The sequence below is a fragment of the Bactrocera dorsalis genome, chromosome 3, assembly GCF_023373825.1.
Source record: "Bactrocera dorsalis isolate Fly_Bdor chromosome 3, ASM2337382v1, whole genome shotgun sequence".
In the NCBI taxonomy this organism is placed as follows: Eukaryota; Metazoa; Arthropoda; class Insecta; order Diptera; family Tephritidae; genus Bactrocera; species Bactrocera dorsalis.
In genome coordinates this window covers 73,961,970-73,985,832 of record NC_064305.1, presented here as the reverse complement: position 1 = coordinate 73,985,832, position 23,863 = coordinate 73,961,970, and the positions used below count along the sequence as shown (strand labels likewise).

The 23,863-nt window shown below is 35.7% G+C and overlaps 1 protein-coding gene and 1 long non-coding RNA gene across 3 annotated transcripts in view; one reads left to right on the top strand and one right to left on the bottom strand.

Moving 5' to 3' along the window:
* The window catches only part of LOC115066031 (uncharacterized), a 164,932-nt gene that overhangs the window by 113,551 nt on the left and 27,518 nt on the right, over positions 1–23,863 (bottom strand). The window lies entirely within an intron of this gene.
* LOC105224560 (serine protease filzig) overlaps positions 1–23,863 on the top strand; it is a 63,073-nt gene that overhangs the window by 37,476 nt on the left and 1,734 nt on the right. Inside the window, exons 3-7 of one of the 2 annotated variants that reach the window (XM_049452971.1) lie at positions 13,629–18,794; positions 19,870–20,056; positions 20,133–20,317; positions 22,378–22,493; positions 22,798–22,917. In XM_049452971.1, coding sequence (XP_049308928.1) covers positions 13,629–18,794; positions 19,870–20,056; positions 20,133–20,317; positions 22,378–22,493; positions 22,798–22,917 — 5,774 coding nt within the window. Of the gene's footprint in view, positions 1–13,628; positions 18,795–19,239; positions 19,373–19,869; positions 20,057–20,132; positions 20,318–22,377; positions 22,494–22,797; positions 22,918–23,863 lie in introns of those variants that run through there. The other variant, XM_049452972.1, reaches the window with a different exon arrangement.

Here is a 23,863-nt window from a genome sequence, read left to right as displayed (position 1 = left end):
CAATTTAGGTTACAGCATACGAACGAGTGCAGCAAGGCACGAAACCCAACGCGAAGAAAACCAAAAACAAAAAAAATTAACAAAATGCGAGCGAAAATTAATTATAAAAGCGAACCAATACAACTGCAGCGATTAACTACTTTCATAGGCAAACAAACACATATACAAACAAACAAGCTTGCATGTGGGTCCAACAGAGTAATCAAACACGTACACAAACACAGGCATGCATGCACATACAGAAAACGGAACCGAATGGAAAAGTATGTAGTAACCGAGAAAAGTGTGTCAAACGCCTGAGCGACTTTGCTGCGCTGCTGCTGCACCGGCAGCGCCGTGATTGCATGCAACAGGAAAAAGTAAACTTGAAAGCGCAGTCATGCAGGTTTACCGCCAGTTGACATTGCAGGTTGCCGCTGCCGTCACCGATTCGAGTGCATGCGCTGCAGCAGCTGCAGTAAGTGCCAGAGTTGCGCATTTTTATTTTGATGACGCGCGCTTGCATGCGAGTGTATATGGGTGTGTATGTGCGTGGAAATGAGATTACACAGTGGGCGGTGAAAATTTTCGCACCGTTGCATGAGATAACAAGTTTCGAAGCGGCAAAAGATAACTCATACACACATATGAATGTGTTATATGTATGTGTGTATGTATTATATGTATGTTTGCCTGTTTGTATATGCATAAACCTGCACTTGAAAGCCGGTTTGTCGCTTAAGTCTTTTGATTGCTTGCATTCAATTGATTGGCTATTGATACAGGTGCCTCACACAAAATTCGATTATAACGAATATATTGTTTGGGTGCTGTTGCATGTGCGCGTTTTGCATGAATCATGTTGCATCAGCGGAAAAATTATTTATTTTTTTCGTTTCTCACTGTTCATTGGCACACTAATCAGCTAAGTTCTTTGAATCGAATCGAAAATTAGTGTAAACTTAAGGGTTGTGGTAGCGAGGAGAGCGGTTAATTATGTCATCATTCGACTATCAACAGCGTTACCATCTTCTTCAAAGCTTTAAGCGTAAAAGCGTTTTATTGCATTATGAACCTAAGATGCATATGTATTATATTAATTTGAAACTAAAGGTTATGTTAGGTTAGGTTAACCTAAACTCACTAATTTAGCCCTAACATCATACTTTCTGACTTTATTTAATTTTTTTTCTGTAAAAAATTTGTTTTCCTCTTTGATAACCCCCGTTTTCAACTTTCGTGTTTTGTAGAATACAAAATATTATTATTTTTAAAAATTCCTAATTTCCTTTACTAAAACTAAAAATTCGATCATTACTTTCGAAGTCAATGCAGTTACAAACCAATTTTAATAGCTGTAAAAATATCAAGTGGCAACGCTGTCTGTCAAAATTTATTTTACAGAGCAACTATCAACATGTTATTGTCTGCCTTATCATAAAGCTAAAGAAATTTAACAAAAAATATTTTTTATTAGTTGGCAACGCCAGAATTTTTTAGCAAAACAGCATACAAAATATTGTTGGATTAACTTATTAATGAAGAAGTAACAGGTATAAATAAATGCCTTTAAAAATATTTGCTATAGTTGGCAACGCTGGTATTCTAACCGAATAATTTTCAAAAGTAATATCGCAAACTACCAAATTGAATATGAAATTCCTGTGCTATTCCAAATAAGTATCTTAATAATATTATTTTTCAATCAGATGGCAACTCTACCCTTTTAGTTGGCAACGCAATTATTTCCTAACAAAACATCTTCAAAATATTGTTGGATTAACTTATTAATAAAGAAGGAAGTGCTGTAATTAAATGTCTTAAAACTTATTTACAATAGTTGGCAACGCTAAAATTCTAACCGAAATTTTTTCAACAGTAATCTCACAAACTACCAAATTCAATATGAAGCTCCCGTGTTAATCAAAATAAGCATTCTTTTAATATAATTTTTCACACAGTTGGCAACTCTACCTCATATACATCTGTATTAGAACATAATCATTGTTCGCATAAATGCATAAAACAAAACATTTTTGAATACATTGTTAGTTCAATAAAATTAATAAAAATTTAAATATTAAAATAAATAAAATATTTAAATAGGTGGCAGCTCTAATAAGCTAAAAAAATTTCAAGGACTTAAATAACACGATATTTATGCAAAATGAGCAACTATTAAAAAAAATTTAAATAGGTGGCAGCTCTAATAAGCTAAAAAAATTTCAACATCTTACATAATTCGACATTAAAGCGAGTTGAGCATGTAATCTACGGAATTCAAAATTTTTATGACAACTTCTTTAATAATAATTTTACTCACAATTTCTGCAGTAGGTGGCAACCATTGTAAGCGCAGTAAAATTTTAAACCTTTCTATCCCCACAATTAACTTAATGAGATATTAAATATTTCAATAATTTAAAGTGTCTCCAGCTTCATTAATAATTTATTGGAGGTGGCAACTCCAAAATTCTAGAATTAAGTGCGAATTGCAACTTTTGAGCACTTAGATTTTTTTCAGGCCCAATTTATTATTTTAATAACATTATTTTTATTCAAAATTTTTTATTAGGTGGCAACCCTAATAACAAAGTAAAAATTTATACTTTTGTATTCTAACAATTCACAACATTAAATATTAGATATATCAGTAATTTAAAGTGTTACCTGTTACATTAAAAAATTTAGTGAAGATGGCAACTCCACAAATCTAGTATTAAGTGTATTTTGGAACTTTTAAGCTTACAGATTTTTTGAGAAACATTTATAATAATTTTGAAAAATATAATTATATTTACAATTATTTTTCAATAGGTGGCATCACTAATAAGCAGAGTGAAAGTTTTACACCTTGTAGTCCCACAACTCACATTATTAAATATAATAGCAATTAAAAGTGTTCCCGTGTTGCACTAAAAATTTTAGTTAAGGTGGCAACACCATAAACTTAAAAATAAGTGTATGTTGAAACTTTTTAGCCCACAGATTTTTTGAAAAAGATTTGAGAAACATTTGGAATAATTTAAAAAAGTATAATTCTATTTACAATTACTTTTCAATAGGTGGCAACCCTAGAAAGCACAATAAAATTGTATACCTTTGTATACCTATAATTCATCTAATTAGATATTAAATCTTTAACCTTATCTCAAAAACAGTCGAACCTTTAATTTTGATGACCTTAACATTTTTTAATCATATTGTATTTCTGCAAGAAAAAATACACATGATATAATTGAATTACCTAATAATTAATTTACAAAAGTGGCAACTCTAAAATCATATGTCAAAAACCGAAAACGATTTGCTAAAGTCTCTGGTTTATGTTATTTATCCTGCAGTTATGTGTTATAGATAGTTCCTATATATGAATTTGAGAACTTAATCTCTCTCTTTTACTCTCTCCCGATAACTAACGGTTTGCTCAAGTCTCTCCTATATGCTATGTATCCTGAAGTTAAAGTTAGGCTGTAATGGAGTGAATGAATACTGCCTCTGTTGAGATTAATATGAGAAATTATCCTCTCTCTCTCTCTCGTAAATAATTCAGAGTAATTTCTAAGCACTTTTCATACAAAAGAAATCAAATCTTGTATTATAAAAATTCTCCACACAATTCTTATATGGATCAACACGCTAGATTTCTCACATATTTTTATTATACTGTAAAATGGAGTTTACTCCAGATGCTCCACAATTTATATGACATACGAAGCATAATAAAAAGATAATGTTATATGCATGTGACATTTTTGAAATATTTCACCAACAAACCAGACATGTGAGCAATAAAATATTCTCCCAAGACTACAAAACAAAAAATTCTAAAACAAAAAAAGTCAACTAAAAATGTTCGTCACACTTCTTGTCACCTCTGTATGTACATATGTATGTATCGGCACTGCCAACACAAACAGCATTTATTAATGTAAACTTGTTAGCCAAAGTTATTAGTGTTGCTGTAATTTTATATTCTTGTTATGCTTAAGGCGTACGCTCGTTGGTTGCGGTTTCGACGCAAACACACACACACATGCGCACACAATGCTGAGCTTGACCCACTGACTTAGTAGCCTATGTCGCTGACGTCCACAGGCTTTGGCAGCTGCCAAGCGAACAATAAGACGACAGCAAAAGCAGAAACGGCTAATAAAAGCAGCAATACTAGACTTGTGAATAGATAGCGACAACAACAACAATAACAAATACAAAACGCTATAGACAGCATAGAACTTTACGAGGTGAAAAACCTGATCGCCGACGCCACCACACAACTCACCTCAACAGAGGCAACCGCAGCTATGCTGTCGCGGTTGACTGAATATCTGTCTGTATGAGTGTGTGTGTGAATGGCAATGACAATGACAGTGACAGCAGTGTGGCGATGAAAACCACCGTTATAGTAATCATATAGCAAGTGTTTGCTGATATTGTTGTAGCTTTTTTTTTTTGATAGAGAAAGGTATTGATGGTTTTTGTGGCGAAGCTTTGTGGGCTCGTTGGAATTAATTAAAGTGGTTGAGAAATAGTGCGCGTGATTTATAGCAAAAGAATTCGAAATAAAAAATACAACAGCAATACTTGAGTGTTAGAAGCGTTTCTCTCTCTCTCTCTCTCTTTCGCTTAACAATGGTATCAATTAAATAAACAATCTGACAAAGTGAGTGTGAAAGGGGTTTTGCTGGCATTAACAGGTAGTCAACACTCAAGCGAGCCAATAAACGCGACAAGAAAGTCGCACATAAAGATTTATGTATTTTGAGGTTATGCGCATCGTATCACAGTTTTTTTACAACATTAAAAGCTTTAGGCTTAAAAAGCACAATCTCCAATATTTTTAAATTTTTAAAAGCGCGAAATTGTTAACTTTTTAATCACACCATTACTACCTTATATATAACTATATTATAACCCTTCCCTACCACTATCTCTCTTTACTATCCACTCACTGCTCTCATCTTCAAGTCTTTATCGCTTCGTGGCATACCGACAGGTGCGACACACGACAAACTTGCGGCCGCCGCGTGTCAACGGCATGAATGAGTGAATGCTTGGCAGTGAAAATGACAGCGACGCGTGACTTTGATGTCTACTGATTGTTGCCGGCTAACAGCCATGAAAGTTTTATCTCTCAATTTTGCCACCTGCTTGCTAGTTCAATTACCGGTTTGCTTTCGTTGCCTTTCCATTGCACTACACTTACATTTTTGGCATATTCTGCTAGTTTTTTTCTTTTCTGAAGGAAGTTATTTCGGAGAAAAAATGTATGCTTTGTTTGTTGTTGTTGTGAGGAAGGCAAGTCCAGTGCAATCAGAAAAGGTTGTATTGGAAATTTTTTGAGTATAATGATAGTATATATAATATATAGTAATTTTGAATAGCTTTACAGTTTGAGATAATAATGAAGCGTTTAAGAAGTTCATGCTAAGGCGCAGATATATAGATACTATTATTTAACATAAAATTTTTGTCAAGCGTTTAAAACAACTTCATTTTTCAATAACAATGGTTCAATATAGAAATGAAAGACTTCCCGCTTTTGCAAAGAACTAATATTGCTTCGCCCCCGACATGTAAAATTTTAACACTTTATGATAAATACTTTTAGAAACATTTAGCTGAATGATCGATTTTATAATTTTACGCTTCGAAATTTTACTTTTTGAAAGGTTTAAGGTTTTAAGAGATGTTTTTTTTTCGAATTTTCCGTGATCAATAAGCAGTTGGTCAGCAGATACCTATCTGTTAAGTGATTTTATTAACAGTCGTTTTTTTATTATTTATTAAAAAAAGTTTGGTTGTTTCTTATATAGTATACTTACTTCTTCAGAATTTACTACAATTACAACAACATTTTAAAATCAAAATTTCAATAATTTTTCTCATAAATTTGTTTAGCAAACTAGTAAAGATGAGTCACCATAAGTGCTTAAATACAGTAAATAAACAATAAGTGTAATATGAACTCTTGCTGACACTCTCAAACAAACTCTCAAATCGCTTTAATAATAATACTTATCGAGAACGAAATAACCCAAAGCGTTTTCTCACGCCACTTATGTTTTTATTATTTCTCTTGATTAGTATTTGTAAAAACAATAAATGGCATGTTGAACTGTGTTATGTCATTTGATACGGTTCGATACCCATGGACAGTGTAGCAAAACCGATCAAAAACGAAAAAAAAAATTAAATGTTATACAATATTTTTATATGGAAGATCAGAGACCCTATAAAGTACATATACAAATGTATAAGGGAACGGCTTGACCAGCTGAGTTGATCTAGCGTATAGGATAAACTTTGGTTTGAGCTTGTGTGGTACCCACTTTGCTCAGAGCTTTCGCATACCCAAATATTCATTCACAATATATCTAATATTGGGTAGTCGCCCACTTTTTGCAATATTTCCGCTAGAGGCATTATTCCATCAGTGTAAAACTTTCATCAGTGCAAATCGAAATTTCGAAATTTCCAGAACAGAAGCGAGCGAACCATTGTTGTGCTACCGAACTGATACAGCATCGTCTCCGTGAACTTTACATTTTCATTTTTCAACTTCCTTGAATTTAATTTTTGGTAAATAAAGCTTAAATTCTCATCTTTCCAACACTATATGGCATGACAAAATGAGATTGGTAGGACTGGGGATATACGATTGCAACGACAACTATTGACAAAATACGAAAAGACTTTTTCGAGTCTTAACTCTTTCGAACAACTTCGCTTTACGGGCAAGCGAAACTAGATTGTGCAATTTTTTGATGTTTTTGTCAGTAAGCATCTATTTAGGGCATTTACTGCCTTCATTGTGCCTCGGTGCTCATTTCGTCTCGTTCAAATTTAGCAAATCACTTTTAAAAGGTTGATTTTGCTGGCGCAGAATCCAAATAATGTTAATCAAAATAAATCTTGGTTTCAAAAATATTTTTCTTACCTTAAAACATCCCTTTACTAACACACGAAATTCTTTTTGATCGATTTTTTGTAAACTATTGCAAGATGCTTCACCTAAAATGCCATATCTCACAGACTAATAGCTCGACAGCTGTGAAATTTATACAAGAGTCTGTTAAAGGCAGTGGCTAACTAAAAATTATAAGGATTTAATATTAGTGGTGCCATCTATATATATAACAGTCTGCGAACTTTCCAGCTCAACTTAGTCCTGAAAAAGTAATTTCTATAATTAAAATTACGTTTTACTTCCAACTTTCGATACAATCTCGTTCATTTTAGATAAAAAAGTTATATTTTTGTGTTAAATGTTATTATTTTTATTATAAATTGCTGGTGAAGATCTATTGTTGCTTTATTTTTTTATATTTTATTATATATTTATTATAATTTTTTTTTTGTGTTTTCCTAAACACGCTTTCTGAAGTTGCCTTTATCAACAACATCAATTCAATATTTATATAGCAGCAGAAAACCGTTAAATGTAATAAAATAAAAATAAATAAATAAAAAGCAAATAAAAAGTGCAAAAACCGCATAAATTCATCAAAGTCATAATGGCTCAATTTTCGAATCATCACTATCGCTTTCTTTCGCTGCTTCCCAACATTACTGTATGTAATAAAAACAATATTTGCAAATCATGCCACAAGTGATGCCACTTCTGCCGCAGCGCAAACAAACAAACGCATGAATAAGCGAAAATCAATTTATTATGAATTTTTTTGCGGTAATCAATTTCAAAGGCGGTGAGTGGCGTTTACATTTCAAAATTTAAATGCGCGTTCATGTAAATTGTAGTGCTGCTAAACAACGCTACAACAACAAGACGGTAATTGATGCATTGTTGTTGGCGATCGGCAATTAAATTCTTAATTTCCGTGCACTACCTCCGCCAGCACACACACACAGCTTTATATTTAGTATTCTACGCAACCAATTGGCCGGCGGGCCGTCGAAGCGTTTTGCTGGCCATTACCGTTGAGTTACTTTCACTTTATCGCTTGTATAGCAAAAAAAAATCTACAGCAATGATCGACAGATGCGTTGGCTGAAAGCAACAACAATTTGTGTGTACGTGTGTGTGTGTGTGCGCGCGTAAGCTAAAAATCGACAGTTCGCAATTTACTTTCATTTGAGCGCGCATTTATCGGAACTTATTGCCGACCGACCGGCCGTGGGTTGCCGCGGTGCGGTGAAAAGTAAAGTGAAATGCCGAAAGTGATTTCTAGTTGATTTTAATTTTTTTTGCTTTTATTTTTTACTTTTATGGCTTCTGCAGATTCTTTTCCATTTCGTTTACACAACGATTTCCCTTTCATCTTCACCTAGAAATTGCAACTAATTAAAGCAAATTAATTTTTATCACGATTTCGACAACTTCCGTAGCCCTTTCACCCATACTAAACAAATTCCAAGAAAAAGAAATGATTTCGTTCTCAATCTTCTCAATCGATTATTCAGTTATATCAAGCCACATTTTTCTCTATTTTAATTAACGTCGTGTTAATTACTTTTCAATACTTTGTTGCAACGGTGCTTGACCATTTCATATCTTGGTCACAGCATCACACCTTACACATACACATACATACAACAATTTGCTTAGAAATATGCTCATTCACACTCACAGCGTTGGTCATCCGCCAGTCACTACTCAGTCCATTCAGTCCACCCAGTCGGTTGGTCATTAAGCATGTCAGCCTAATCGCATCGCTTTCATTCTTCAATTATTCACATTGCATTCGATATGGGAAATGTGTAACTAGGTCAACTGGTGCGCACGCGTCGATAATATGTGTAATGCGTAAGCCAAAGCGATCAGAGTGATCATCGTGAATACCAAATGGATAAGCATTAGCACCAATAGACGATGCTTGACGAAACGAAACGAATGCGGATGCGTTAATTTCAAGTGTAAATCCTCGCCGCTTTCTTTAGAACTGAGTAAATACCGCATGCGTGAGCGTTAAACGACTTTAAGCTGCTATTTTTAGTAGTCGAGAAATTCATATTTTAACGGGCGTTACAGATTCACAGATTCGAAGAAACTTTACTTTTAATGCGATAAATAATGTAGGTACGCTTTAATGGAACTGAGAGATTACCGGAAAAAATATGATAGAGTTGAAGAAAGTTGAAAAATAGTCAATTTCAGAGAGAACTAACCGTTTTGTGATATTTTAGGTTTGAATTTAGTGGAAATTTTTTTTTCTAAAAAACAAAACAAACAAAAAAAGAATATAAAAAAAAAAATATATTAATTGAACTATTTTTTTTCTTAATTTTTCTAAAATAGTGAAAAAATTATTTAAAAAAAATTAAAAATTTATTTTTCTTAAACAAAAACGGAAAATTTGGATAATTTTTCTGAAATAATAAAAAATTAAAATTAATTTTTCTAAAAACAATGGTAAATCTAAAAAAAAATTAAATTTATTTTTTTTTTTTTAAACTAATAAATTTATTTAATTTTTCTATAAAAAAATAGAAAATTATTTTTCTAAAATTTAACATTCCTGTTTCTACAAAAACGAAAAATTTCTAAACAAATGTAAATTAATTTTTCTGAAGGATGATTGATTTTCCTGATTTTCATCGGATTTGATTTTTTTTTTGTATTTCGGAAGAAAACATTAATTTCGTTGAAGGAAAGTGATATTGTTGCCAGATCAATAATTCGGTGAAAAATATAAAGAATATTTCTAAAAAATGGAAATTTTATTTCTGTTTAAAAATTTAAAAATTTATTTTTCTAAAATAATGAAAAATATATTTTTATAAAAAAATTAAAAATTAATTTTTTCTATCCTAAAACTAAATTATTATTTTTTAATTAATTTTTCTAAAACAAAGATGTTTCTACAAAAAAAACTAATTTTTCTAAAAGATTATACCCAAAAAATCAAATTAATTTTTATAAAGGAATTACCGTCCTATTGATCCGATTTGACTTTGTTTTTGAATTTCAGTAGAAAAATTATTTTTGTTGAAGGAAAATGATATTACTGCCAGTACAAAAATTCAATGAAAAATATAAATAATAGGTACTGAAGCAATTTTTCATATTGTTTACTGTTAAGCCAAACCAACCACAAATTTAAATGAAATTATGTTAAATTATCAATTAAAATTTACTAATGATGTCCTAAATACTTAAAAAAATGTTATATCACAACAAAAATTAGCAAAAAACTTCAGAGTACTAAAATACCAAAAATAAATTTTTTCGGTGAACTTTTTAATATTTTTTCAGTTTAATTATTTTTGATAGGTGGCAACTCCGTTTCAAAATACGTCTAAATACGTTTTCTTAAAGGTTTTACGTTTCGTTTCGTTCATTTTTAAGTTTTAAAATTTTACGAGGTGGCAACTCTATTTCAGAATACATCTAAATAGTAACGTTTTCTGAAATATTTTACGTTTCGGTTCGCTTATTTTAAAGTTTTTAAATTTAGCAAGGTGGCAACTCTTTTTTTTTTAAGGGACTCAATTATGGACTTTTTGAATGCATTTTATGACGTTTAATCTAATTTTGGGCATATGTTTTACTGTTTGAAGACCAATTATTAAATAACCTTAAATACAAAAATATCGAAAGAAACTCCTGGTATTCTGGGTATATTTCAGGTATGAATTTCGGGTATGAATTTTGGGTATGAATGCGGTATCTGTATTATCAAATCAAAAAACTGGTTTTCCGCAAGAAAAATCTCGAGCACACAGCGCCAATTAGGTGGTTGACAAAAAAAGCGAAGGCAGTCGATGATCTAGATAATGCTCCTCATTGTCAACCGCTCTATTAGTAAATTTGAAGCGTCTTTGCAGGGCTTAGGTTACGGAGACCTGTGAATTATTTTAAAAGACAATTCAAGATTCAAATTCAAGAATATTTAATTACCATAGAGCACTATAGTATTTGAATTGAATGGTAATAAAATTTTTAAACAGCATCGGACATTAACTGTTGAAGAATTTAATTCAAACAACAATTATTTTGAAGACTGATTTAGTAGGCGTAAAAACTCAAATTCAATAAAATCAGAACAGCAAATTTTATATGTACCATTCATAAATTTCACAAGCTGTTCAATGATATAACCTAATTCCCAAAAGAAAAGTAAATAGCTAAATATCATAACATAAATCATAATAGAAAGAAACGAGATGATACAAAAGCGCGCAATGAAGTCAACGTGCACACAAAACAGAATAACAAATGACCGATTCTCGCACAAAATTGAAAAAAAGCGATGAAACAGCAACATAAATCTTTCACTACGCCCGCTTCAAGCCATTACCACACAACGCACGCCACAATTTAAACTGATTAATGCTTGAGTACATCTTCAGCAGCAGCCCGTCGTCAGGGGAGGCTAAGTAAATGTTGGTAGGAGAACAAAAAAGGAAATTAATGATAAATATATTGACTTCGCGCGGAAAGTAATCTTTTGAGAATGACAAATCTGTTAACTGACATGAACAAATTAAAACAAATAGATGGGTTCGGAAAAAGATAGAGAAGAGGTTACACAGGAAGTATTGTATTCTTTGAATGTTTCTTTTTTTTAATTTTTTTGGTTAGAAGTCTGTATTAAAAAAGCAACAAAGCTATATTCAATTCATCATAAGATTTTGAGCATTACGATGTCTATATCACTAAGTGACCTTGAAGATGCGTTAGTGTATTAAGCTATGCAACTGTTTTAAGCGTCCATAACTTCAACTTTACAAAAGTGACATTTCCTTTAATTTTTTTTTTTTTATTTTTCAGGCTTATAATTGGGAGATATGCATTTTTTTCATTCCGCCGATATTATGACTTTGCATTTCAACTATATTATGAATTTATTACCCAATAATTACAGCGATTACTTTCCCTTGCAACTTGTTAAAGCATTTTTTTATTTTCGCTTCTCAGTTTTCACATCGCTAATTCGAGCAGTGAAGAGTACGTAAATTGAAACTTAAATAATTTTCTACTCGAGTTGCTCGATTGAGCTGCAAAATAGGTTAGGTTAATTATAACAGGTAACTGCTTTCGATTTGCCATGGCAACGAAATTAGATTTCTCTGAGTGATAAGATTAGTTGGATGAATAATTTAGTTAATTAAGTTATGTAATTGCAATTTAAGTTCACTTTGAGGCTATGGAAAGTACAAATATTAGTTATTTAAGGAATCTCTCAGATATAAAAAGATTTTTCTGTGATTAACAGAGCAGGCTGACAGCTTTTCGAGAATTCTTGGTAAAATTTCGTAAAATATAGATGGCAACCACATCCCATAACACAACTTAAGAAAACATAATGCATCTTTACAGCTGTTTAAGTTTGGATACATTTTACAATAATTTCTTCGGTTAAATTTTTTTGATAGGTGGCAACTCTGTTTCAAAATATGTCGATATTATTTAAAGTTTTCTCAAACATTTTACTTTTCGCACGCATTTTGTAATATTTAAACAAAAAAAATATTTTTTATAAATTTAACAAGGTGGCAACGATATTTAAAAAAAATGTCGAAATACTCTAAAGTTTTTTAAGCGTTTTACATTTCACATACATTTTCTACTATTTTTAATTTTAAAAATATTTTAAGGTGGCAACTCTGTTTCAAAATGGGTGCAAAATAAGGATTTTCCAGACGACGTTGCTTATGTGTATTCGGCAACTACTTTAAATATTTATAATTTACGTTTTCCGACAATTGGCAAGTCTGTCGGAAAACATTTTTTCCTTTTTTTCGATAGGTGGCAACTTTATTTCGAAATACATATGTCGATATTTTTCAAAGTACTTTCAAACATTTTATAATTCGTACGCATTTTGTAATATTTAAACAAAAAATTAATTTTATATAAATTTAGCAAGGTGGCAACTCTATTTAAAAATATATCGAAATTGTCTAAGATTTTTCAAAAGTTTTACATATCGCACACATTTTTTAATATTAAAAAAAATAGTATTTTTATAAATTTGGCAAGGTGGCAACGTTATTTGAAAATATGTCGAAATTATCGATATTTTATTCAAACGTTTTACATTTCGTACTCGTTCTGTAATATTTTGCAGTTTTAAAAATTTAGTAATGTGGCAACTCCGTTTCAAAATGGGTCTAAATAACATATTTTGCAAATGCATTTCATACGACTATGCCTTACATTCAGCAAAAGTTTTAAAATATTTACATTTTTTCCGACAGGTGGCAACTCTGTGCTAAAATATAGTCTAACTGTATTAGAGATATTCGGAATAGAAATTTGTCTTAGTCACCTATCTGAAGCGAATATTATGTAAAATATTCAATTGCACTTTTCACAGAGTTGGCAACTCTCTACTAAAATATACCCAGATTACATATGCCTGTTCTCCATATGTCCCAGAAATGTTTCATAAGCACCAATCTAAATCCAATATTATGGTGTATTTTTTACAGTTAGTAAGTCCAAAAGAGAGTAGGTCTAACTTCACTTTTTCAGAATAAGTTTCGTTGAGAGCCCTTTTATTCTATTTTTCGTTCAACTGTTCGAAAATTGCAAATTTTGTTCCTCGAGGAACACATTTAGAAACATATTTCTTATTTTATCCCATTTAAGTTTAAATGACTAATATTTCTCGTTTTATTATTTAAAAAAAAATATCCTTTAATAAGTCGCTAATTCCATTTTCCTCTTGTTCACCTTCCAGAAGGACGAAAACTCTTCGGCGGCTACCGGATAACACCGAAGCATTGTCGCGCCACCAAAACGCTAGCGATGAATGACCCACGTAAAAATGGACCCACAATCTGTATGTTCAATCACGAGTGTGCGCAACGGAATGGCGAAGTGGTAGGCGCGTGTATGGATGGCTTCCTCTTTGGCGCTTGTTGTCAAATACCCAGTGAACAGGATCTTGAGACTACGCTGCTAAATGATGCACAGAACTCCTACTACCAACAACACCAACAGCAAAAGTTGCAAGATGAGTATGGTGGAGCCAATCAAGCGGTGGCACAATCTTACGAAACATATGGCGAGAGTCAACAACAACACTCACAAGAGACCAAATACAGTCCGCCAACATTCAAGCCAAAAACAAAGCCACAGCGCATACAGAAACCGCAACAACAACAACAGCAGCAGAAATACAAGCCACAGTTACCGAAACCCATCTATGGTGATGTGGGGGACACGCCATCCGAAGAGGTTAAGCAACCCGAGAACAGTTACACACAAACAAATATAGATAAAGTCTTCCAGCAGCTTGAGAGTAGCAGTAGCGCGGCAACTTCTTACGAAGCGCTGCATACGCAGCAAGAAGACGCGGCCAATAACAAGTATCAATCGCAGGAATCGGTGCCCAACACAAGCACCCTGTATATGATGGAGTCATTGGAAAGTGCACAACAGGAAATTCAACCGTCAGTTGGACCCACTGCTTCCTATTACGAGCAAGCGCAATCCATGCAAATGGAGAGTCAACAAGCTGATAGTCAACAGCAGGAGGAGGAGTTGCAGCAAGAGAAAGAACAAGAACAACAGGAGCAACAGCAACAACAGCACGAGAATCAAGATATTTCGTTTGAGGGCGCATCACACTCTAGTTTGGCTAGTGAAGATTCGAGCACACAATCTTCTAGCGTAGAGTTGGAGAAGGAGGCACAAATGCAGACGGATCAAGTTGTTGCAAATACCAATAATGTGCATGTATCTTTCACCACCGCAGCGCCACCACTAAACGATGACTTTGTTTTGGACCTGCTAAGCACCACATTACCGCCATCACTCGAAGAAGAGCCGGCCTCACTTACCACAACGGGTCTGCCAATGCGCATTGTGAACGGACTCACCGAACCAAACAGCTCATCGGAGTCGAACTCCTTCGAAGAGTTGCCCGTAACACAAAACCCAGTGCAAGGCAATGACTGGGAAGCGAATACGACGGAAGAAGATTCGAAAACCGAGTCGCAAGAACAACAGACCGCCAAACCGCAGCCCAAACCAAAACCAAAGCCACAGCAACAAACCAAGCGACCACAAGTACAAATGTTCCGGCCACAACCACAAAGGCAACCATCCCGACCACAAGTGCAACAGTCACAGCAGCAGAAACAGACACAAAAACCGCAACAGCAACAGCAACATAACCACAATCACCTCATACTTGACGGCGCTGAGTTCACACACAGCGATATCACACATCCAGGCGCCGATGCGGACTTAATAGAGGATGATCTGCAATTTTCAACCGGCTATGGCCCACAACCGGTGTACATGGAAGCGCCTGTGCGTCAACCTTCGCCCATCAGCTATCAACCATCAACCACAACAACAACGACGCATGCCTCATTAGCGCCGGAAGATAAATACGATTTAGTGCAGAGCGTACACGATGAGGAGGCTAGCAAAAAACCACCCACATATGGTGAGCCCACAACGGGCACCTCCATCACCACACATGTAGACTCCATCGAATCCATAATACTGCAGTTGAATGGCACCACAAACCATGGACCCACCTATAATATTGTCAGTCAGCAACAACCACAAACGGTCTCCTATGATGCGGTAGCCGATGCGTCGGCAAGCAAATATGAACCAACCGGTAGCGGTACACATTATGGCACAACAACACCTATCACAACAGGTGAATTAGTGTATGGCGGCGCAACAACAAATTACTATGACGATGTGGAGACCAAGCGTCCGGAAGATTACTATACCGAAGCTGAACAATCGAATACGCCGAACTATTCGCCGGTCACAGCGCAAGTACCCGCATATTTGGAGCCTGAAAGCACCGACCTACATCCCGCACAACAACAGCCTTCACATTCGTATGTGTCTAAGCCTTCTGTCAGCGCAGTCACGCACGAAGTGCACAGCTCAACGACCGCTGGCAACTATGCGGAAGACGCAGCCGCTGCGCTGGACGAACACACGATGCCAGCAAATAATTATAACGATGTATTGCAAGCGTCCTCCCACCAAACGCACGAGTTCAACAAAATGCCCGTGCTCGGCATTGCCTATCCAGTTGATATGTCGCATATGGAGGAAGAGGGCAATTTTGCACCGGATGCTGCAAGCAATTACGGTCATGTACAACATGCAACCACCCAGGGCTCAATCGACAAAATAGACGAAGCAGAAGCAGTGGACTCGAGCTACGCACAGGTACCCATTGTTAGTGGCAAGCCACAGAGACCAGTAGCGCCATATGTTGGTATGGTGAATGTGCAGAATTACAATGGCGCCAAACTGCCAACGACCGTTGTGTACAGTGATGTGCCGCAGGAAGTATCTGTCTCTTCGCATGCGACTAAAGTACAAGATACACAGGCAGCTGCGGCGTCGTATCATACACCTAAACCCGACACGTTGACCACAATCCAATATGTGGACCAAAGCACGGTCGCACAACGTCCAACAATTAGCAAGACAACCGCCTCGGCCTATTTGACACCAACTACCACGCCGATACCACCACGTCCACAATATAATGCCGAACCTGTTGCTGTTACCTCAACAGCACGTCCTATTTCCGGCATAATCACGTCGAGCGGTACCAGACCACGCCCTCGGCCACGTCCAAAACCGAGTACCACACGCCCGAATAACAAAAAGAAACCGAGTGCAGCAAAGAAACCCACTACTGCAAGGCCTTTGAGTACTTATAGCCAGGCACCAGTGCAACCTGCCAGTAATTATGGCGGTGAACAGGTACAAACAAAGAAACCAGCTGCACAACCCTCAAACAACTATCAGAGTACAAATCAAAATACCAAGAAACCAGCGGCACAACCCGCTAACAGTTATCAAGCGCCAAATGTCAATACCAAGAAGCCAACAGCGCAACTCTCGAACGATTATCAAGAACCCAACTACAATAAGAAGAAACCGGCACAACAACCCTCTAACACGTATAATGACAACGCTCCAGAGAACGCTTATGTACAGCGACCAGTGCAAGCTTCGCAAGCGCAAACTCAACAACCTGCGAAGAAACCATCGAAACAACCCACCAAGCAAACTGTGAAGCGGCCAGTGAAGCAACCAGCTACCAACTACCAGCACAACAAACCCACATACGTAAAGCGTCCGACTCCAGCGCCACAGCCCAGCAACAACTATAACGCCAAACCCGCTACAAATACCTTTAATGTTGAGCCGGTATACCAGAGACCAGAACAACAACCCACCTACAATGCCGAGCCTGTGACCAGGAAACCTGCCAGTCAGTCGACAAATGCATACAATGATAACACTTATGGTACCACTACGGCGACGCGAAAACCCATCAGTCACACGGCTGCCATCTACGACGACCATGTGGATGAACAAAATCTGCCCGAACAGGAGGCGCAGCTCTCAACGGACAACTACGACACATATCCTCAAGGTACCAAGCTTACCTCACAAGACTATGGACAGGACTATGATAAACCAGATGCTGCGTATGAACAAAATGTTAAAGTCCCGCAACCCACTTTCGAATCGGACGCCTATTATCCAGCGCCACAACCGTTGGGCGGCTCTACAAATCGACCCATCATTGTACGCAAACCAAGTGTGGACAGTGCAGCACCAACCACATCTCGTCCGAGCACAACATTTATTTATCACGACTCCGAGGTACCGCCAATCGTAACGGCCGATGACAAGCTCGACGTTTTCGTACACGGTACTGTGCAATCGCAAGTTTATGGCGGTGATGGAAAACCACAATATGCGGACCGTCCACAATATACATATGTACACAAAAAACCGGGCTTCGTGAAGGTAACATCGAAACCGATATCCACCACAAATGGCGTTATTACACCCAAGCCAACGCTATTCACACTCGTCACAAATAGCGATTGGCCGCAAAGACCGAGCAGCGCCGGCACGATCTACGATGATAATGCATTCCCGCCAACAACGCCATTGCCCGCCTTCAGCAGCACGTCATATATTTACAGTCCCGTGGTAACGCGACGTCCCGACTTGGCTATAAACACGCCCGAATACGTCAACCTAGCTGGCGTCACAACGAATGACTTCGATGATCCAGGTTACTATGGTGCACAGAATGTCGCACAAAACGTTGCACAGAATGGCGTGCATCCGGCCTTTACGCAATCGATAGCCGATACCGAGTATGGTGTGCCCTCTGATGATCGTCCCGCATTCCCAGGCTACTATGGACCAACACCCACTTATCCGCCATTTGCCATACCTGGTGAAAAACTTGGCGCACCAGTCGAAGAGGAAACCTACACATCGCCCAATGACTTTGTTAATTTCCCACCTGTACGCAATCCCAACCTCAACATGTCGGCAACATCGAGCGCCGTCACTACCGATTTGGAACTGTCAACACCCGCCTTCGTTGAAGATGGTGTTTTGAAGGACAAAATGAATACTTTGGTGCACAAGATTGTCGAATCGCTGCAGGGCAACTTCGATGCGCTGGCCGACATGATTGACGAGTCAAATAACACCGCACCGGCCGGACCACCATCAACATATCAAGCGGCCGGCGCAGGCGCTGGTAGCGCGGCTACAACACGCAAGCCGACAAGAAAACCAACACGTATAGCCACACAAAAACCGACCACCCGACGTCCAGCGACACGTGTCACCACCAAACAACCGACGCGTCGACCGGCAAGCACTACCAGACGTCCGGCTACGCGGCGTCCCACAACAACCACACGTCGGCCGACTACGCGCAAGCCGACACGTCGTTTAACAACCACAACAACAACGCAAGCACCAGCCCAAGATGAGTTGGTGGACGAAGAAGATGAAGAGGACGTAAATCCATTGGATAATGAGATCGGTGACCAGGAAGAAGTTTACGCTGGCGCTGGTGGACGCAAATTTAGTAAGTAATTGCCGTATTGGTGACGGCAAAGTGTTTTTTTGTTGTTTATGATTTGATTTTTGTGTTGAATTAGTTTGCCATGCATAGAATCCGAAACGACTCTGTTTCTTTTTCTTCTAATTTGTCACCACCCACTTACACTAAACTCTCCCACTCACCCTCACCTCCCCAACCACACACGTTCCTTTTGCCCCGTTTTGACTACACTCCGCAATACACGCACGCACGCGACATACACTCATGCACGCACACACACGCACGCTCTCACGCACAAAACTGCATTGAAAACCCGTTTTTCACCTGCTCGCACACTCACTTGTAAAACGCTTCTCGCACTTGTCTGCCGATCACTAACACATTTTTATTAACACGTCATACTTGACTAACACCTGCACGTACATAACTACATTAACCCTCAAATGAACATCGGACTTCATTATCACAGTGCGTCTGTTCAACCAAATATATGCCCTCCTCTAAAATAAGCCTCCATTTTAAGAATATTTCAGACAAGCATTCCCATCCTTCTATGAAAACATAAATATACCCACTATTTCTCTAAAAAACTCACCTTTTAAACATACCTTATCATTGACTTTCCCTACTTAACCTCACTTGTAAGCTTCAACATTTCCTTGCCCCCTTCGTCATATCAGCCCTCATACTTGCCCTCTTAAACTTGCCCATGCTTGAGTCAAACTCAAGTGCAAAAATTTCTCTTGCTTTCGCACCGATTTGCCTACTTCACCTATCTCACCACGCTATACTTCATACCATTTTACCTCCTCCATCCACATACAGTCCGGAAATATTTCATTCAAGTTTTTCCCTGTGAAACTGAACCTTAACTCTCAAGTCCATTGACGTTGTTCGCAACTCAAGCACTCCCACAATTATCACAAAGCATTTTCACATTCACCGCAACACCTTCACCATTATCCACCTCGGCATCATAACAGTTAATCAATCGCATCACCAACCAACACCGACCAGCGTCACCTCGCAAAACACTCATCTATGCTGTTGCTATACTCTCCCTTACCTCCTAACCTCACATTTCACTCCCCATCGACAGAATGCGGCGTACGGCCACACATCAAATCTGGCAGAATTGTAGGCGGCAAAGGTTCCACATTCGGCGCTTACCCATGGCAAGTGCTCGTACGTGAATCCACATGGTTGGGACTTTTTACCAAGAACAAATGTGGCGGAGTTTTGATAACGAATCGTTATGTCATCACAGCGGCACATTGTCAGCCGGGGTGAGTAATAATGCTAGAAATTAAGAAAATATAAACTTCTGTTATAAATTTATATTATTTAATGCCTCCTCAACAGTTTCCTGGCCTCATTAGTCGCTGTTATGGGTGAGTTTGATATCTCAGGCGATTTGGAGAGTAAACGTGCTGTTACGAAGAATGTGAAGCGTGTCATTGTCCACCGTCAATACGATCCGGCGACATTCGAAAATGATTTGGCGTTGCTTGAGCTCGAGAGTCCAGTACAATTTGACACACATATAGGTGAGTAGAAGAATATTATGAATTTAGCATGAAAAAACAATATTTTTCCAGCGTCCAATATCGTAGAAATTAAATTTACGTGACTGCGGGAGAGACACAATAGAGAAAATTGATAATTAAACAAGGAAAGAAATATACTTTTCTCGGTAAAAAATTCCTGAAACCTAAATTTTGTCTACGTTTAGGGTATCACACATTTTAGTGAAGTCACACACCGTTTTATGCGACTTAGGTCGGTAAAAACTTCCTGGTCAAGCTGCGAGTAGAAGTTTGTACCTAAATTTTGCCTACATTTAGGGTATCACGCACATTTTAGTCAAGTCACACACCCTAATGTGAAGTTTGAAGTTGTAAACAATGAGTTTACTTTCATAACTCTGCAAAATACTTCGAAGTATCTCCCTTCTACTCCATGCAAATGTGCTATACAACTTCCGTAGTCCATTGCAATTGAAGCATGATACTCGAACCATGTCACATATCAACTCTATGAACCTGGTACTCACACTCAACTACATAAGCATACGCACTCGACTTTATTGAATACTTTGCGCACGAACAATTGCACAGTTGCTTCCATCCAAGCATGTCAAACGGACACAAAGCCTTTGCAAGGCCACAAGCCTTTTCAAAAACAACAAGGGGTAGAGAGATTCCACTTGCAATCTGAACAATGTTACTTAGCATAAGTGTGTAATTGTATACCACATACACGTGCATGCAATGAGCTTCCCCAACTACTTTGAATATATTGCAACAAGCACAAGTGGGTGACTGATTTCCGTTATATATGTAAATGTAACTGTGTGTAACAAGAGATTGAACTCAATGAATTTGGGTGGGTTGGGAAACAGAATGATGTCATGTAAGGCACACACATAAGACAGTTTCATACTTTTAATATACTATAAATATATTTGCATCCTTGTTGTCTGCTTTGAGTATGCAAAAATTACCTCAGGCAAGCCTTTCTAAGTATTTGAAAACAATTAAGAACACTTCAACAAATTAGTTCTATTTTCAAAATGTTACGGAACGGTATTTTTCATTATTTTTATTTTTTAGTATATAGCATACTTTTTTGTATAGCCAGAAGCTTTCTATTAAAATACTGAAAATAAATTAATACATAAGTTAATGTTGGCAAATTTTTCACAGATCTCCTAACCTCAAAAGCAATATATATTTTTCATTTGAGAATCAAATTTACTTAGTTTTATACCTTAAAACGTCATTTACGCCAATTTTGAATAATAACTAGCAGAGGCTAGAGTACAGCGTCCGGCACTCGAAGTGTAATCAATTAACAAAACCATAAATTCGGTTTGGAAAATTATTTTTATTTATTTTAAAGTATAAAATGTGTGAAAATAATCATAAATTCAGGACTAATTGATATATATATATATGATATATGACGATATGACTACCTTTTGCCTTAACTATGGCCTTGAGACGGTCAAAAAACGAATCGCAAGCTGCCCGAATGTGACTTGCCAATATTTGGGCCCACTCACGGACAATGGCTTTCTTCAGCATCTCGAGACTGGTGTATTTTTTACTTCGGACCATGCTCTCCAAAATGGCCCAGAGAGAATAATCCATTGGATTCGCATCTGGTGAATTCGAGAGCCATTGTGTGGTCGTAATGACGTTCGGAACGTTGTTTTTCAGCCATTCTTGGTTCACTCGCGCTTTGTGAGACAGTGCTGAGTCTTGTTGATGGTTTGAAAATCAATTATTGAAATCGAAAAAATAGCTTACTTTGAACCTAGCTTAATTTATTTTTGGAACTGTATAAATTACTCAGTAATACATATGTAGCTTACAGTCGTTAATTAAGATGGAAGAAATGTTTTTGCTTATTAATAATATTTTTCTATATGCTATAACAGGGATATTTTGTACAATGAGATCATGTTTGGATCTCTTTTGTACCGAATTAAAATTCAACTCCAAAGTCAAAATGTTGCTTATACGCACTGTCATACTACATTTTCACTTATGGCAAACTGTACTGTAACTATTTTAATTTTTTTTTGTTTCAATTTCATTTTTAGTGCCAATTTGTATGCCCAACGATTTAGCAGACTTCACCGGTCGTATGGCGACAGTCACCGGTTGGGGACGTCTCAAGTATGGCGGCGGCGTGCCATCCGTTTTGCAGGAAGTTCAGGTAAGTGATTGATGAGACTAAAGCATGAAATTATAATTATTTTACGCTTTTATACTTCTATGCAAATTTTATTTATTAATGTGGAAATTTTAGTTGCGATGTGTGAAGCAATCGCATCATTCCGAAAAAAAAATCGCATTATTTCGCAATAAAATTTTTATTTTTATTATATTATGCTTTGGTTATTGTTTTAACTTTAATTTGTTAATATTTTATTATTTTTCTTTTTGATAAGCGAAAATTTCTAAATTTCTTTACTAACTTCTCTCTCTCTATCGCTCTTTCTGATTTTTTTGGTTGTTAGGTGCCAATTATTGAGAACAGCGTCTGTCAGGAGATGTTCCATACGGCGGGACACAACAAAAAGATTCTGAGCTCATTCCTGTGCGCCGGCTATGCAAATGGGCAAAAGGACTCGTGTGAGGTAGGTGGAAAAACAAGTGACTAATATTTTTATTTAATGAAAGTTTAACTTGTTTATATATGTATATAATATATAAGTTTAACTTGTTATATATATATATACATATATTAATAATATATCTAATATATATATTTTTTTATATTAGACCAAAGATTTTATGAGAATTTATGCGCTTCACAAAAGATACAAATAATCGAAACTACAAAAAAATTATTAAAAAACCTAATGCAAAAAAAATTAATTAATTTAAATTGATTTAATTTGAAAAAAATAAATTTATTTTTTTTAATTCTCAAAAATAACTGTTATCGAAAATAAAAAGTAAAAAAAAAATTAATTCATTAAAAAAATATTTCATTTAATTTTCCTACAAAAAATATTATTAATTTTAATTAATTAAAGTTTATCGAAAATAATTAGTTGAGGATTACAAAAAAATTAATTAAAATAAATAATTTTTTAATTTTATTTTCAATAAGAAAACAATGATTAAATTAATTTAATTTTTTAAATTTTTAAATTAATTTAAATTAATTATTAAAAAAAATTAATTAATTAAAAAAAATTATTTAATTTTCAATAAAAAAATTAATTAATTTTAATTAATTGAAAAATTAAATTTTATTTTATTCATTTAAAAATGTAATTTAATTTCATTATTGCTTTTTTATTGAAAATTAAGTTAATTTTTTTTTAATTAATTGAAATTATTTCTTTACATTTTTTTTGTTTTTTTAATATTTGAAAACTAATTATTTTCGATAACGATATTTGAGAATTTTAGATTTAGAATTTGCCGAAACAATTTTTTTTTATTCTTAGTGAAGAACTTTTTATTGTTAAAAAATAATATTATTTAAAGATATATATTTTTGCAAAAAAAATATTATTATTAAAAATAAAAACATTATTACGTAAAAAGTATTATAAAGAATATTATTATTAA